This window comes from Grampus griseus, assembly GCF_964374135.1.
Source record: "Grampus griseus genome assembly, chromosome: 5".
Lineage (NCBI taxonomy): Eukaryota > Metazoa > Chordata > Mammalia > Artiodactyla > Delphinidae > Grampus > Grampus griseus.
In genome coordinates, this window is record NC_138998.1 from 35,239,258 (window position 1) to 35,258,518 (window position 19,261).

General features: G+C 38.5%; 1 protein-coding gene across 5 annotated transcripts in view; it reads right to left on the minus strand.

The window, feature by feature from the left end:
- Positions 1 to 19,261, minus strand: part of PLCH1 (phospholipase C eta 1) — a gene marked incomplete at its 5' end in the record, with an annotated part of 212,634 nt that overhangs the window by 68,792 nt on the left and 124,581 nt on the right. For all 5 annotated transcript variants that reach the window (XM_082655618.1, XM_082655617.1, XM_082655615.1 and 2 more), the window contains 3 exons: positions 808 to 928; positions 8,831 to 9,034; positions 11,181 to 11,274. In XM_082655618.1, coding sequence (XP_082511744.1) covers positions 808 to 928; positions 8,831 to 9,034; positions 11,181 to 11,274 — 419 coding nt within the window. The remainder of the gene's footprint in view (positions 1 to 807; positions 929 to 8,830; positions 9,035 to 11,180; positions 11,275 to 19,261) is intronic.

A 19,261-nucleotide genomic window follows, 5' to 3' on the forward strand; every position in this document is an offset into this window, starting at 1 on the left:
GTATGCCTGGCTTAGAGTGGGCAACTTTAAATATCTAAGTAAATGTCTGAATAAATAATGAAATTTGTTAATTTTCAGGTACCTATGGGATACTCAGATGAATTTGTAGTAAGAATTTTTCAATATATCTCTGAAACTTAGGGAAAACATTCTGGATATATAATGGGCAAATAACCAAAAAGTAGACCAAGGACAACAACTTAGGAAATAGTGACTATTAAAGGAGTGAGGAAATGGACTAGAAGACCGTAGGCTAAAGAAAGAGGTCGAGAAGCAATGGCAGCAATAGAGGAGAGAATGCTATGATAGAGGCCCCCCAAAAGCAAGTATTAAGGAGAAAATTTTCACCATTATCAAATGCCAAGGAGAGGTCAAGTAACATAAGGACCCCAGGCACTTCAGTATACATAGGACATCCAGCAAGTCTGGAAACCAAGATATTATTATTTTATTGTATTGCAATATAATCCCAATAAGCTATTTATTATGTATAGTAACCTGTGTTTCTAAACTTCATAGACACTCTGTACACCCTGGCTTTAGAAATTTTGAGGTCACTCTTTATAAGAACGTGCTTCGAGGAGGCAACATCTTGAGAGAGAATGGGGTAAGGAATAAAGAGAGCACAAGAAAGTATGTACATGCGGCCCTTGTTTGTTCAGTGTTTTGTTGGGAAGGAAGGAGAGAACCAGGGCAGGAGAAAGCAAGATGTAGACTCCAGGGAAGTGTGTGGCTTGGTGGCCGTGTTACGTCAGGCAGTGCTGCATGTGCCAGCTGAGCCTGGCTCCCAGCTGCTGCTCTGCTTACTCGTTCTTCACAAAGGCATGCTTGTTGATGGTCTCCACAACATCTCTGAAGAGGATCTTTGAAGTGAGCGTGTAACCGTGGTGTACGACCGGCTCTCCGTCGGGGCCATCCCAACAGTCAACTGCCAAAAACAGAATGTCACATCAACAACTCAAAGTTTCTGGTGTGTCCTGATAGTTCTGGAAATAGCAGACAAGTATTAAGTTTATTGTTTGAGCTTATACATATTATGATCATGACAAAGATGTCAGACCGAAATGAGTGTTCTGGCATATTTATCAGAATAAGGAATTAGAGATTATAAATGATTTACTGCAAGTAAATCTGCTTATAGTTAACAAAGAAGTCATATACACAAGCAGCTTAGCCTTTACCAAGAACTCTCATTAGAAACTGCTCTAAATCCAACCGAGTATGCCTGAGCATAGTGGTATTTCTTAACAGGTTGTTTCTCTATTTTACTTCTTCTTATGCAGTTTACTATAGTCTTTTAATGTTTCAACGACCCTCTCAAATCAGTAACAGGGTTTTTCATCATTGTCCTCCTAAACTCATTACGTTTCCATTAGGTTTATTTCCATTTGATTAATTCGACAGTAGTTCTAAAATAGCATTGACTTTTTAACTTCGAATCTTCAGGCCCTGCTAAGATTTATGTGCATATGGGCAAATGATTTAATAATTTAAAGTATTGCTTCCCCATGCATAAAAGGAACACTAAGAACAGGACTTGAATCATAAGTTTGAGTGATTTATAAGTACATGAGAAGTTGATTATAAACCTGCATGGCACACAGTAATCATTATTGTTATTAATACTATTGATACTGTTATGTGTATGGACAACCTCACTGACCCCCAGCTGGAGAAAGACAACAGCTTCCTCACCATCCTCCCCAACTTAGAGTTTGCCTTCCCTTGTTTTACACTTTGCCACCAGACTAATTTCTCAAAACACTGCTTTCTCCATGTCACTACTTTGCTCAAAAGCCTACTCAGTGCATAACATAGCATCCGACACACAGTATGCACTCAGTAGGTCTATGTTAAATTTATTAATAAACAACTTATAGCAGCTCCTGCCTGCTTAACCCCAGGGTCCCTATCTCTGGCACTAGAGACTGGCTAGCCATTCAACTAAGCCTGTTATCTCTCTCGTCCTAGCTCACAGCTAGACTACAGTTCCCAGCCTTCCCTTTCAGTAGGACATGGCCATTGAAATGTGGGCAGAAATGATGTGCACCACTTCCAGGTCTGCATTATGAAACCCTGCCTTCACAGTTATCCATGCCCTCTCTTCTGCTGTGAGTTTGGAAGTCATGTGCTGAAGATGGCACAGACACAGAAGGAAAGAGCCTGTACCCCTAAATCACTGCTTGAAAGAGTCACCCATTAAGAACAGCTATTTCGGACTTCACATAAGAAATAAACTTCAGTTGTTTTAGGGCACAGAGATTTAGGCTTAACTGTTAAAGAAACTAGTTAACTAATATCTTAGCTCCTGTTTGACAAGTCAAACTTATTTTCTCCTACTTCCAAACTCACAGACTTATTCTTCCAGTTAGGCAAGCTTCCTCACATACGATCCTACTTCCATGCCTTTGCTTCTTTCATTTAAGGTCAACTGAAGTGCCCTCTTTCACTTTGCTTATCTCAATCTCAACCAAGGGTCAAATCCTTGATTAAGGATTTAGATCCTAAACGAGGATCCCCCATAGAATTTTGCCAGCTCTCATGACATTGCCCTTCCTTATGACAGGGGGTCACAAATTCAAATACCAACAAGAACCTAGCAGGTCACATAAATAAATGTAGCAGCCCAACAGGGAATGTGTGTCTAAATGAGGTAACTATTTCTCACTGTCAGTCAATCATTCTTAAGTAGGAATAAGGACCCAGTTACCAGATCTGAGAAAAGTCAAAGGTCTCTTTCCTCTCTCTTTCTGTCTCTCTCTAGATAGATGAGAGTTGGGGGGGGGGTGTTCTGTTCCCTAACTAATACAGTTACATACATCAATTAAATACTGCCTATTAAAATATCCTTGGGGCGGGAATGGAAAAAGGAAAAGGAGAAAGTACTTTCAAGGTTAAAACCATAGGAATACTGGAAACAAATTTTAAGAACAAATATTTTGGGATGCTATCATACAGTGTTATACTGTTCCTTTGGGCCTGTAAATGAGGTCAAACATATAAAGGCATCTTCTCAGGAGAGAGGCTCCATCCCTCTTTTGACATGTGCTTGACATTCTTTAATTTGCCTTTGGATATAAGCGTGAAAAGAATAAACAGATGTTTCAAAAGTATGTAACTTAAACAATATACCCCAATTTATACCCCATTTTGGAAGAAAAAGGGCTTAGGAGGGTTTCTCATAAATGAGCTCATATATTTTCAAAAAGAATGCAAAGCAGACGAGGCAATGCCACAGCTGACTTGATGATCATGTACACATAAAAATATCTCTTCATAAGAAACTACTTTGGTAATGAAAGAAGGAGCCCTTTTGCTAACATTTATAACACAGGCAGAATATGCATAGTTGAGGATGGTTCTCCTAACGTTCACTTTTTAGGCCTATTTTATCACTTGTCTGTTAAATGAGGATAGCAACATCCCCAAATGGTGCTGCCATCTGAGCGTGTGGCATCCACAGTCAAGTTCAAATGGCCATGAAGAGCTCCTGTAAGAGCTAGTGCTATGATGAGAATGTTGGCAAAGTAGAAATCCTCTAACCAATTTCCTAGCCACAAAATAGCCAGGCCCATTTTTTCAATCAGACCACATGTTAGAAGCCCCCAAAAGCACCCTGACAAACAGCTGGTCAGATGTGAAGGCCAGCTGAGAGACTAACATGACAGCTTTTCATAGTGGAACTCAAAATGTTTCACCCTGATAGTGCTCCCAGAGATAACAGGAAAAGTTGTGAACCGATTACAACAGCAGTGCAACGTCAGTTCCATAATGAAAGTGAAAATCCCCTGGACAGAACATCCATATTTATAAAGCAACTAGGGCTGATAATCAAGGGAAAGGAAAGGCCGTGTAAAAAATGTCATCAATCTGATTTGCTGGCAAACCCACTTCACCAACAAAAGACTTACTCGTTTTCCCCAAGACACCATATATATCCTGACCGAGGACATTGTTGCAGCTGAACTAATGGAGATGGAAAACACAGTATTATCAAAATAGAAGCTTGAAAGTGGAGAGATTCTTCAGGTCACAATACCATGAAAGAACTGTCCAGAATCATTACTCTCCATCTCTAAGAACTATACTTGGCAAAAGCTGCTTCAGAAAATTACCTGTGGGACCTGAAATTTTTAATCCATGACCTGCTACATTCTATAAATCAGGTTCTTTAACTCCTAGCTGCAGCTGTTTAAGAATAAAAACAACTTCATCCAGAAGCAAGGTAGATAAAGCACCACTGGGTGTGTATAGATTGGTGCCTCCAGGTCCAAGCTTGAAGTGTAAACTAAGATCTTCAAATTACAGGGCTGGCAGAAATTGTCAGGAGAGCACGAAAAATCACGTTATCAAGTTCTAAAGTCTTCAGGAACATCTAGATATTTAGATGCCAAGCCTAATCACAAGTCAAGCAAATGCCTCCTGTTAAAGCCAACCTCCTCTCTGTGCTGCACACTGTTCTTCCTAGTCTTCCTTATGTGACCAGATGGCCCTTATTTGATCCCTCGCTTGGGTTGGTCATGTCATTCAATGCGTGTTCTTCCAAAAACCCCAAAGGCTTCCTGGAGAAGCAAAGTGAGGGAGTCAGACAACTTGCGTTCAAATACCAGCTTCCAAGCTTCCTAGCTATGGGACCTTGAGCCACCAACCCTACCCCAAATTGGGGTGCCTTCTTAAGGAGATTATTCCATCTTCCTTAGTGTTGTAAGAATTAAAGAAGGATGCATGGAAAGCACTTAACCAGAACCTAGCCCACAAAAGGGGACGAAATCATGGTGGTTTCCCTGTTCCTTCCCAGTATATTCAAAGCCAAGGTGACAACCATAGTTTCAGACAGGAAATAGAGCAAGTACAAAGCTGACCAAGTCTCCTAGATAAACACAGTATAATGCTTCTTCTCAACAAAACCTTCCAGAAATAGCAGCTTGACTTTCACTGTCCAGTCATAGATTTTTCCAATAGTGAAAACTTCAAGCCAAACAACAGAGGAGAAGTTTGCTGATGCAGGCTTGGCGAGGGAGATATTTGAGAGATTGCACGTCCTTTGAAATTATATACAAGCTGTGCATCTTCTCAGTTTGTGTGAATGTCTGGAGCAAGCAACACCTTTTACACAAGGAGGGCAAAGATCAATAGCTTCTATTACTTTGGTGACTGGCAAAGAGGAAGAAAGAAGGTACAAGGGAAGGCCCATGTTCAATGTCATCTGCTGCACACAATTTCTAAAAGCTAATTTTAAAATTAAAAGATCCCTGAAAAAGCTAAAACTAAAAATTATTTGTGTCTTACTATAAATTATCTTAATCAGATAACTTTCCTTCTTAATAGCCCAAGGAATGCCAGAGAATTAGAAGATCTGATTGAGTAAGAAGTTGATCATTAGAACATGGTTAAGCTTGGGTAAGACACTGATTTTGGACAGAGAAATCCAAAAAGAAATGATTGGGCACCTGAAAGACCTGAAAAGCAAAGGAAACAGTACAGGGCACAGAAGTAACAAAATTGCAAAACTGCCTGGAGTTGACTTTCACTTCATGGAGTCACCAGAAGTCATTTTCCTTATTTGGCCTCCAAGAAAATGTCACCATTTAAAATGATAGGCAACCATCACTCTCTGAAGCCAATAAGGGTGTGGGCCCTGGCATCTCTATGCATGACAGACTTGTAAAACTGCTTGAGTGCTGAGTGAACAAATGGTTGAATAATGGCTGAGAACAGAATGTCACCTCAAGACCTTCTGTTGCTCGAAAGGTTTTCCTTTATGCTAATATTTTATAAGCATCTTCATTATCCAGTTGCTTAAGCTACTCAATTATCAGTCACTACTGTCAGTAGGTGTTCTCTGCATCTACTGCAAAAATGCCATGTCTTAAATCATACACTTCCAGAGCGCTAAATTGGTAGTGGTCCTAATGGTTCTGTATGCAGATAGTTTTTAATACCTGTCCATTTTCAAAATATGTCAATTTGCCTTTATAACATTACTACTACTATTACTGTAACATTACATCTGCTACTTTTGCAGCAGAAAATTCTTCAAGCCAGAAACTCTCTGACAAAGAAGCGTTCCTCTACTCACCAGTATTATCTCACTGCCCTACTGCTTTATTCATCTCCTTACACTATTCCACCACCCCAAGAACAACTTGCTACCTACTGCTGACTCCCATATGCTCCCACCAAAAAGCAATTCCCCTTTGCTCCATGGAATCTCCATTCCAGTGTAAACAAACCCCCTTTCATCATCAGACTCTCTAACAAACCCCCTTTCGTCATTAGACTCTCTAGAATTCTTCCTCAACCTCCTTATCTTGGTTAACAACCAGTTTACCTGGGAGGATACTACTTCCTTTCTCCACAGATGCTTTTTTTGTATAAATCACAAAATGAGGATGCTACTTTTAAACAACTGTTGTTCTACATTCATTTAAAAAATCCCCCCACTTTTAAACCTCACTTTATCCATCTCTGCCTTCCAGGAATCTTCCAAGTGCCTTTTCCGTAGCATTCTTCTTCTACTTAAGTATGTGGTTTACAGTTTTTAATATCCAATTTTTGATCTTTTAATTTTTTAGCTTTGAATCGCCCTGTCAGCATCCTTTGACTTAAAAGTCCATGTGGGCAATCTACCCAATCACTTAACCTTGACCTCAGTGCCAACAGCTCCTTGCTTCACTCTAATCATGCTCACCCACCACACGCCCTGCATATAGTCATTACCTCAACTATATCCAAAATCCCACCTTGTGATAATAATTCTCTGTTCTTGTTTACGGTATGCGTGATGCCGACATTCTCAGTATTTCTGTTTCTTTGAGTCTTCTAGTCTCTTAACCTCATTTTGTGGCCCCTTCATTTCCTTTCCTAGTTCATGGACCCACTGTCACTTACTTAAAAGAGCTCTCACCAACATCTTGAAGATATTTTATACGACCTGGAAATCCAGAGGCTTGGATCAATTCTAGAATCTGTCTTCACTGCTCTTATACCTAGTCTGTTGGGAATGGGGTGGGGAGCAGTCTGAGCATGCAGACTTTGTATAACAAAAAGACTGTTCTGTTAAAGACTGTTTTTGAAATTAGCTAGGCCTTCCCCAGTTTATCTTGTCAACTCCTTACTCATTATTTGCTGATCTTTTTAAGCCTCCCATCCCCCAGCCAACCTCCACCCACTCTACACTTAGTGGATGGTGTTCTCTCCTACTATCCTGAGAAAAGAGAGGGTAACAGGCATGAACCATTTCAAAATTTCTTGTCCCCTACCCCATCTAAAAGCAAAATGAACGAATCCTCATTTCCCCCTCTTCCAAGTCTCAAAACCTCCCCAACACTGTATCAAATCTTCCCCTAATGCAGAAAAATGCCAAGTGACTAACTCACAGCAGATTATCTACCTGACCTTCCCACTGAAAGGCCACCAAAACTATATAGCAAAAGACACTAATAACCTCCCAGCTGTCAAATGCAACCGGACTGGACACTTAGTCTTTATTTTACTTTTCTATCGCATGGGACATTTTTGACCATTTCATCCCTTAGGTCCAAGTGACTGCTTTGCGTTAGTTGTCTTCGTCAGTTCCCCTTGTTCTTTCTGCTTCGAAAGGTTGGAATGCATAAGTCCTCAGGCCTTGTTCTCTTTGCCACTCCTCTAAGTGATCTTGTCCACTGTGATGTACATTTACACACGAAGGTCTCTGTAAGTGATCTTGTACGCTAACACACAGAAAACTCGGAATTGTGGAATCTTTATCTTTTCTGGATCCTTCTGTTGAGTTCACATATTGTTATTTAATTGACTAATAAAAATGTCCATGTATATATTACAAAGTCACTATAAACTCAACCGATGGAAAGCTGAACTCATTAATGCTCAGTCCCCACAGTAGATGATGGCTCCATCATTCATTCCAGCTCTCCCCTTCAAGTCTTACATCCTTTGCTTTGCTCACCAGGTCCTGTAAGTTTACTTCTTTAATATCTGTATAAGCATCTCTCTCACCTAGTCTAAGTTTTTATGATCCTTCCTTTCAATCATTTCAATAGCCTTCCCACCATTCTCCTTGCTCTAGTTTCACCTCCCTTCCCCCACCACAAACATACATCTTAAAGAAAAATTATCTTCCTACACTGCTGCCCAAGCAATCTTTCTAAACTGCAAGTCTGACCGTATCACCCTAGGTATTAAAACAATCCACCGGACCCTCGTTACCAAAAGCTAAAACTGAAATTCCTTATCACAGCACTCAGAACCCTTTATCGCTGACCCAAGTCTACCTTCCAGGCTGATTTCTCATCATATTTTACGTCACCCCTCACTTTCTGTATCACCTCTCAACCACGTTTGATTCAACTGGTGGAATTCTCACACCATACTATGATTTTTACCGTCCACCCCTTCTAATGACTGTGAGCGCCTGAAAGATAGAAGCCACATCTTACATCTGTGTCCTAACCCCCAGGAACCTCCTAGAAATTTAATAAGTGTTGGATGATTGATAGACCATGAAGTACCTTAAAAATAAATATTTATCCTGAACCATCTTTACCATTGTTTAATCAAAAAAAAAAATCTTTCTAGGAAAAACTTTCACATTCATCACAATTTTTCAGCACCTGAAGGTGTGCCTCCCAAATGCTAGTACACATCTCTCTCCCTGTTTGAAGTGTCAGGAGGAACCGGAGAGGATTATGAGTTAAGAATAACTTTACAGTGAGTGGGAAAATAGTTCTGATTAGCATGAGTGCATTTTTTTAGGTCTCCATTATTTACACTAGACGTGCCTGACTAAAGCACGTGTGCACCCACACACACTCGCGCTCAAAGCACGCACCTTCCACGCAGCGACAGCCCTCCTGCAGCACCCGTGCATACATGTCCACTTTGGACTGAGACAGGAGCTGGTCCCCGGTCAGGTATGTATTGTGGGAGGAAGCGATGTAGTAGTGGCACAGGGGCTGGTCCATGTCCTGGTACACTTCATGGTGCAGTGGGTTAAATATGTCACAAGCAGGACTACGCATGAAGTTCGTGAAGCCTTTGGAAATGAGAGAGAGTGAAGTACTATAGCTTTGAAGCATATATACTTAACCAACTCTAACAAGGACAAAAGAGATCAAAGTTTGTTCATACTGATTACCTCATTTACCTTCAGGACAGCCTTTGCAGGGAATACCGGGGCAATGAGAGATGTGCTTCAGATCAAATAGACAGTGTCAAAAACTGAAATATGACTTTGGGGAGTAGCAGTTTAAATATAACCCACAGAAAAACAGACTTTTTAAGAGTTTTGATTGAGGGAGGGAGGGGGCTTATTGCAAAGCTCTTCAGTAACTGCTGAACTCAAGCTATGATTATTCAGTGTGACCTAATGGGTAGCTCATGCAGTGTTCAAACCATATTTATCCTAAGTGATATACTGATCAACAGCAACCTGATAGGTTATTAAGTTGATTTGAAAAATAGTATTGTCAGTGCCATAGCTGAGGTAACAGGTCAGAAGTTAGGCATAGCTTAAAATCAGGGTATGATTATTTGACTATGAAACTGGTTTGGCAAGATGCTACTAATGGCTAGCACATTTGAGAAATGTGAAAAAATATTTCAAGATTATGTAGAAAACCCTATCAGTTTTTCAAAAACATAGTGCCTGGGTAGGAAAGGCATTCATTAACATATTAACAGATATGTGAATGTCCTACAAGTACCTACATGGAATGATTATTAGGGTAAATTATTTCAAGTCTTCAAGAATCCTGTGGTAAAACTACTGGTAAATATCCTCTGGAACTCTGGAGAATTTCTTCATGCTCATCTTTATGGCCATAACTTAGAAATCAGGTTTAACTCCATCTTTTAAGGCCCCACCAAAGAAAAGATTCATTTATTGGTAAAGAAAGGTCCAAATTAGTTTATCTTCTTTGGTTGTTTTTAAAATAGCTTTTAATTATATAAATATTAAATAATTTCTCTTCATTTTAATTAGCCTCTATCCCTGGAAGTAAACATAAAATGTCATACCCCCTTGTCCACACTAAGCCTGTTTGGGAGAATAGGAGGCCAACAATCAAAATTGGTAAGATAAGCCATGGTATCATATGCTCTTGCAGGAAGTGGGATGCCCCAGTAGTTTTTTAATTAAGATTATCTATTCTGCCTGGCACATGTTCTCTTTTGGAGAGCAGCCTACAAATTTCTTTCCCTACATATTTTAAATACATATGACTTATAGATACATGTAGCTATATTCATGTCATATCATTTATACGTAATATCCTAGGAGCTAGATTCTAAATATATATTCAGAATCTAATATATATAACTGTGGGCAAGTTACTTATTTCTTTTTTTTAAAAATTTATTCATTCATTCATTTATTTTTGGCTGCATTGGGTCCTCATTGCTGCGTGCGGGCCCTCTCTAGTTGCAGAGAGCGGGGGCCACTCCTCATTGTGGTGCGCGGGCAGCCTCTCCCATTGTGAAGCACGGGCTCCAGGCTCACGGGCCCCAGCAGTTGTGGCACACAGGCTCAGTAGCCGTGGTGCAAGGGCCTAGCCACTCCAGTGTATGTGGGATCCCCCAGACCAGGGCTCCAACCCATGACCCCTGCATTGGCAGGCGGACTCTCAAGCACTGCACCAGGAGGGAAGTCCCAAATTACTTAATTTCTTTAAGCCTCACTTTCTTCAGTTATAAAATGAGATAGTCATGTTAACAAAATTTGTGGTCCCTACAACCTCTCTACCACTACCAACTAGGGAAAACAAATTAGTTGCCAACATTTAAAAAAAGAAAACAAAAAAACATGTTTACTTATTTTAGGGCCAAATTTCCCATCATGAGATTATCGGGTTAAAACTATTTCTAAAAATTAACCATTTGAGAAAAGTCAAAATATTTCTTGGCATCTATCATACATAGTGGCATCAAGTTGACTTGCTTGAGTGGAAAATGCTACTGTCCTTGCAAAAGTAAAAGAAACAGCAAAAAAAAAAAAAAAAAAAAAAAAGAAACAGCAAAATCATGGCATCTGTTTTGTAGGAAAATATGTGTGTCGTGGGTTTTATTTGAATCATCTGTAATTCCAAGATTATCTCCCTATTTCTTTTCCTAAAAATTTTGCTAGAATGTAACTTAGCAAACTAAACTGAGAAATGAGAAATTAAGGATATTGGTTATTTTACCTTCTATGCCAAGGACATTTTTTGCCTTATTTTCTTCAGAAACTTCAAATTTTCTTATGACGTCAATACAATAGTCTGTTGTCACATTCGTCATCTAAACAAAACAGAACAATAGTACAGTACCTGCAATTTCATGAGATATGTTCCTCTATGCTAAAAGGGCATACTGATTTTTTTAAGCATTCGTGATATAGTGCAAAATGGTTAAATGAGCCATATTTGAGGTTACTAGTGTCATAACTACTTAACCTTTGGAAAATGATCAAGATCTCAGTATTCCTTGTATCTTTCAGATTTAATCAGTGAAAACAGTCCTTCAACTACTAGACAAATATTTTCTATGAAGCAACAAGATTAATAAAACCAAGTCAATAATCACTGCAAATGCATTGCCAAGCATCCACTCACTGTAAGCTAGTAGTTATCTGCAAAAGTAATGCTTTCTACACAGACACTGAGGTTTGCTAATCATAAATTGTATGCGAAAAGAAAATGACTCTCTACCAAAGAAGCGTATGCTAGGTAAACCACCTGTGTGTTTATAGCTACAGATCCTTCAACCGATTCATGAGAGCAGTCGGCCACGGTGACTCAAGAACGCAAAGGTTAGCAAAAGAAAATAAAAAGGTAGGTGAGAATTCTGGAGTGAGAATTCTTGTATTCAAATCAGCTGGCTCATACTATTAACAGTGTGGTCTTAAATAAGTCACTCACCTTCTCTGTGGCTACCTTATAATGTAGTTGTGGGGATTAAATGGATTAATATTTGTAAGAAAAATGTATGGTACCAAAAAAGCAGTATATGCTAACATTACTGAGTTAGTCTCAAGTTTGCTGCATGTACATTTCATGCTTAGTATCACTGGGAAAAGCAAACTCTTTGAGAATAATTTCTTTAATACTAATAAAGGATGCAATATTTTTATCAAAAATCCATTCAGCCCCAAAATCTCACAATGATATTTAAATATGCTAATAAGCACCAGAGAGCAGACAGCAGAAGCAAGAAGAACTAAAATCTTGCAGCCTGTGGAACGAAAACCACATTCACAGAAAGACAGACAAAATGAAAAGGCAGAGGACTATGTACCAGATGAAGGAACAAGATAAAACCCCAGAAAAACAACTAAATAAAATGGAGAAAGGTAACCTTCCAGAAAAAGAGTTCAGAATAATGATAGTGAAGATGATCCAGGATACTGGAAAAAGAATGGAGGCAAAGATCGAAAAGATGCAAGACATGTTTAACAAAGACCTAGAAGAATTAAAGAACACCTAAAAGAAGTAAAGAACAAACAGAGATGAACAATACAATAAATGAAATGAAAAATAGAAGGTATTTCTACTTTTTTTTTTTTATTCTAGAAGGAATCAATAGCAGAATAACTGAGGCAGAAAACGGATAAGTGACCTGGAAGACAGAATGGAAGAATTCACTGCCACGGAAAACAATACAGAAAAATGAATGAAAGGAAATGAAGACAGCCTAAGAGACCTCTGGGACAACATTAAATGCACCAACATTCACATTATAGGGGTCTCAGAAGGAGAAGAGAGAGAGAAAGAACATAGAGAAAATAATTGAAGAGATTATAGTCGAAAACTTCCCTAACATGGGAAAGGAAATAGCCACCCAAGTCCAGGAAGCACAGAGAGTCCCAGGCAGGATAAACCCAAGGAGAAACACACTGAGACACATAGTAATCAAACTGACAAAAATTAAAGACAAAGAAAAATTATTAAAAGCAACAAGGGAAAAACAACAAATACCATAAAAGGGAACTCCCGTAAGGTTAAGAGCTGATTTCTCAGCAGAAACTACAAGCCAGAAGGGAGTGGCACAATATATTTAAGTGATGAAAAGGAAGAAACTACAACCAACATTACTCTACCCGGCAAGGATCTCATTCAGATTCGATGGAGAAATAAAAAGTTTTACAGACAAGCAAAAGCTAAGAGAATTCACCACCACCAAACCAGCTCTACAACAAATGCTAAAGGAACTTCTCTAAGTGGGAAACACAAGAGAAGAAAAGAACCTACAAAAAGAAACCCAAAACAATTAAGAAAATGGTAATAGGAACATACATATCAATAATTACCTGAAATGTGAATGGATTAAATGCTCCAACCAAAAGACACAGGCTCGCTGAATGGATACAAAAGCAAGACCCATATATATGCTGTCTACAAGAGACCCACTTCAGACCTAGGGACACACACAGACTGAAAGTGAGGGGATGGAAAAAGATATTCCATGCAAATGGAAATCAAAAGGAAGCTGGAGTAGCAATACTCATAACAGATAAAATAGACTTGAAAATAAAAAATGCTGCAAGAGACAGGAAGGACACTACATAATGATCAAGGGATCAGTCCAAGAAGAAGATATAACAATTATAAATATATATGCACCCAACATAGGAGCACCTCAATACATAATGCAAATGCTAACAGCTATAAAAGAGGAAATCGAAAGTAACAGAATAATAGTGGGGGACTTTAACACCTCACCTACACCAATGGACAGATCATCCAGACAGAAAATTAATAAGGAAACACAAGCTTTAAATGACACAAGAGACCAGATAGATTTAATTGATATTTATAGCACATTCCATCTGAAAACAGCAGATTACACTTTCTTCTCAAGTGCACATGGAACATTCTTCAGGATATATCACATCTTGGGTGATAAATCAAGCCTCAGTAAATTTAAGAAAACTGAAATCACACCAAGCGTCCTTTTTGATGACAACACTATGAGATTAGAAATCAATTACAAGGAAAAAAAAATAAAAAGGAAAAAACACAAACACATGGAGGATAAACAATACATTACTAAATAACCAAGAGATCACTGAAGAAATCAGAGGAAATCAAAAAATACCCAGAGACAAATTACAATGAGAACATGACAATCTAAAACCTATGGGATGCAGAAAAAGCAGTGCTAAGAGGGAAGTTTATAGCAATACATTCCTACCTCAAGAAACAAGAAAAATCTCAAATAAACAATCTAAACTTACACCTAAAGAAACCAGAGAAAGAACAAACAAAACCGAAAGTTAATAGAAGAAATCATAAAGATCATAGCAGAAATAAATGAAATAGAAAAAAGAAAAACATTGCAAAGATCAATAAAACTAAAAGCTGGTTCTTTCAGAAGATAAACAAAATTGATAAATCTTTAGCCAGACTCATCAAAAAAATGAGGGAGAAGACTCAAATCAATAAAATTAGAAATGAAAAGGAGAAGTTACAGTGGACACCAGAGAAACACAAAGCATCATAAGAGACTACTACAAGCAGCTCTATGCCAATAAAATGGACAACCTGGAAGAAATGCACAAATTCTTAGAAAGGTATATAACCTTCCAAGACTGAACCAGGAGGAAATAGAAAATATGAACAATCCAATCACAAGTAATGAAATTGGAACTGTGATTAAAAATCTTCCAACAAGTCTTCCCTGTTGGCGCAGTGGTTGAGAGTCGCCTACTGATGCCGGGGCCACAGGTTTGTGCTCCGGACTGGGAAGATCCCACATGCTGCGGAGTGGCTGGGCCCGTGAGGCATGGCCGCTGAGCCAGCGTATCCGGAGCCTGTGCTCCACAATGGGAGAGGCCACAACACTGGGAGGCCCACATACCGCAAAAAAAAAAAAAAAAAAAAAATCTTCCAACAAACAAAAGCCCAGGACCAGATGGCTTCACAGGGGAATTCTATCAAACATTTAGAGAAGAGCTAACACCCATCCTTCTCAAACTCTTCCAAAAAATTGCAGAGGAAGGAACACTCCCAAACTCATTCTATGAGGCCACCATCACCAAAACCAGACAAAGATACCAAAACCAGACGAAGATACCACAAATAAAGAAAATTATAAACCAATATCATGATGAATAGATGCAAAAATCTTCAACAAAATACTAGCAAACAGAACCCAACAACATGTTAAAAGGATCATATACCATGATCAAGTGGGATTTATCCCAGCAATGCAAGGATTCTTCAGTATATGCAAATCAACCAATGTGATACACTATATTAATAAGTTGAAGAATAAAAACCATATGATCATCTCAATAGACACAGGAAAATCTTCTGACAATATTCAACACCGATTTCTGATAAAAACTCTCCAGAAAGTGGGCAGAGAGGGAACCTACCTCAACATAATAAGGCCATATACAACAAACCCACAGCAAACACCATTCTCAATGGTGAAAACATGAAAGCATCTCCTCTAAGGTCAGGAGCAAGACAAGGATGTCCACTCTTACCACTTTTATTCAACATAGTTTTGGAAGTCCTAGCCACAGCAGTCAGAGAAGAAAAAGAAATAAAAGGAACACAAATTGGAAAAGAAGAAGTAAAATTGTCACTGTTTGGAGATGACATGATACTATACATAGAAAATCCTGAAGATGCCAGCAGAAAACTACTAGAGCTAATCAATGAATTTGGTAAGCTGCAGGATACAAAATCAATGCACAGAAATCTCTTGCATTCCTATACACTAACAACGAAAGATCAGAAAGAGAAATTAAGGAAACAATTCCATTCACCACTGCAACAAAAAGAATAAAATACCTAGGAATAAACCTACCTAAGGAGGTAAAAGACCTGTATGCAGAAAACTATAAGACACTGATGAAAGAAATTAAAGATGACACAAACAGATGGAGAGATATACCACGTTCTTGGATTGGAAGAATCAATATTGTGAAAATGACTATACTACCCAAAGCAATCTACAGATTCAATGCAATCCCTATCAAATTACCAATGGCATTTTTTACAGAACTAGAACAAAAAATCTTAAAAATTTGTATGGAGATACAAAGGACCCCAAATAGCCAAAGCAATCTTGTGGGAAAAAAACGGAGCTGGAGGAATGAGACTCCCTGACTTCAGACTACACTACAAAGCTACAGTAATCAAGACAATATGGTACTGGCACAAAAACAGAAATATAGATCAGTGGAACAGGATAGAAAGCCCAGAGATAAACCCACACACATATGGACAACTAATCTATGACAAAGGAGGCAAGGATATACAATGGAGAAAAGACAGTCTCTTCAATAATGGTGCTGGGAAAACTGGACAGCTACATGTACAAGTATGAAATTACAACACACCCTAACACCATACACAAGAATAAACTCAAAATGGATTAAAGACCTAAATGTAAGACCGGACACTATAAAACTTTTACAGTAAAACATAGGAAGAACACTCTTTGACATAAATCACAACAACATTTTTTTGACCCACCTCTTAGAGAAATGGAAATAAAAACAAAAATAAACAAATGGGACTGAATGAAACTTAAAAGCTTTTGCACAGCAAAGGAAACTATAAACAAGATGAAAAGACAACCCTCAGAATGGGAGAAAACATTTGCAAACTAATCAATGGACAAAGGATTAATCTCCAAAATATATAAACAGCTCATGCAGCTCAATATTAAAAAAACAAACAATCCAATCCAAAGATGGGCAGAAGACCTAAATAGACATTTCTCCAAAGACATATAGATGGCCAAGAGGCACATGAAAAGCTGCTCAACATCACTAATTATTAGAGAAATGCAAATCAAAACTACAATGAGGTATCACCTCACACCAGTCAGAATGGGCATCATCGGGCTTCCCTGGTGGCGCAGTGGTTAAGAATCCGCCTGCCAATGCAGAGGACATGGGTTTGATCCCCGGTCCGGGAAGACCCCACATGCCGTGGAGTAACTAAGCCCGTGCACCACAACTACTGAGCCTGTGCTCTAGAGCCAGCAAGCCACAACTCCTGAAGCCCACGAGCCACAACTACTGAAGCCCACGCACCTAGAACCCGTGCTGTGCAACAAGAGAAGCCACTGCAACGAGAAGCCCGCGCATCGCAACGAAGAGTAGCCCCTGCTCCCTGCAACTAGAGAAAGCCCGCATGCAGCAACGAAGACCCAACGCAGCCAAAAATAATAAATAAATAAAAGTTAAATAAATTAATTTTAAAAAATAGAATTGGCATCATCAGAAAATCTACAAACAACAAGTGTGGAGTGGGTGTGGAGAAAAGGGAACCCTCTTGCACTGTTGGTGGAAATGTAAATTGATACAGACACTGTAGAGAACAGTATGGAGGTTCCTTAAAAAACTAAAAATAGAACTACCATATGACCCAGCAATCCCACTACTGGGCATATACCCTGAGAAAACCATAATTCAAAAAGAGTCATGTACCACAATGTTCATTGCAGCACTATTTACAATAGCCAGGTCATGGAAGCAACTTAAATGCCCATCGACAGATGGATGGATAAAGAAGATGTGGTACGTATGTACGATGGAATGTTACTCAGCCATAAAAAGGAATGAAACTGGGTCATTTGTCGAGATGTGGATGGACCTAGAGACTGTCATACAGAGTGAAGTAAGTCAGAAAGACAAAAACAAATATCGTATATTAATGCATATATGTGGAACCTAGAAAAATTGTACAGATGAAAAGGCAGAAATAGAGACACAGATGTAGAAAAAACATATGGACACCAAAGGGGGAAAGTGGGGGTGGGGGTGGGGTGGTGGGATGAATTGGGAGATTGGGATTGACATGTACACACTGATGTGTATAAAATAGACAGTAAGAACCTGCTGTATTAAAAAAAATTTTAATAAAATAAAAAAAGATCAATCAATAAAATATACTAATGAATAATGATAGAGGAAGCTAACTTGCGAGCCAGTATTTTATATTTCAATGATATTCTCAAAAATTCTATTATCTCTTAGGTTCAATACCTATGCTTTAGTGAAATCTAACTCAAACTGTCTATTTAATAGCATTTAACTTATTGCAGGGGGAAAAAAAGCTCTGTTATGCAACCATTTTTTGCATGTTTGAAAGAGCACAGAATGCTTTTTTTCCCCTAAAACTAGCTGCATAATGGCTAACACATTCTTTGAGTAAATTTTATAACCTTTACTCCATGCAGAGGCCTACATTACCAGACACCACCCGAAAATACCATAAATAAATGAAACCATGCTGCCTGCGAGGAACTCAACTGACCAAGTCTGGCTTTAAGCAGCTCATTAATTTGTCTGCTATAAGCTAGAGAGGCTTATCACGTGCAGTCTAAAAGATAAATAATTTCTCACAAAATAGAACCAAATTGATAAAAATTGTATGTGCCATTGGAAGACTGAATTCACATTGCAATTATTTGGTTTACGAGGCCATTTGTCCAGAGATGTTGGGGACTTGCACTAGACTCAGGTAGTCTACCAGGAGACAATGAGATCTAAAAAAATTCAAGCAAACAAACAAAAAAAACCCCAGCATCCTGGGATGGAGCTAATTGCTGATGAGAACATGTTACTAGCTCAAAATACAAAGCAGGATGTGTTAACAAAAATCATCATATTTGAAAAGTATTCATTAAATTGATGAAAATATCAGTAGGCATTCTAGGAAGCCCAAAATTTCCTGGGCACCATGTAAGAATTAATGGGAGCTAATCCAAAATTCAAGTATTAAGGATTAACTCAGTGAAATACATTAAAACCTCATAACAATGAGAATTGAAATGTAAGTCAATCTGCTCTCATCCTTCCTCCATCCCTGCTTTCATTTAATTAACTTCCCAATAGCAAAATCTTGCATTTTACACAATTGACTTTTTCAGACCTCACTTTGAAAGTTACATTGGGATTTTACTGTATGAATGAAGGTTTAACATAGTTTAGTTTAGCTCTTTATTGTTCTTTTTCCCCTTGCTTTGCTTTCTATTTGACATGGCTGATAAGATGAAATAGAAACATTTTCTCCCTGTTTCCCATGGAGTTTACTTGAAAGTCTTGTTTGCTATCAATATCTGAGCCACTCACTGTCTCTTAACACTAGTGATTGTTTTTTCTATACAGAGTAATTTGTGCTAAAAGAAGAACTTGAGGAAAACTTGATTACGTTTATATAATGTAGTCAATGTTATGCAGTTTATAAAAAGTTTTTACATCCATAATCTTAAACAGTTCTTGTAAACTTAGTATCTTTATCCCCATCCTGTAGGTAGGAAA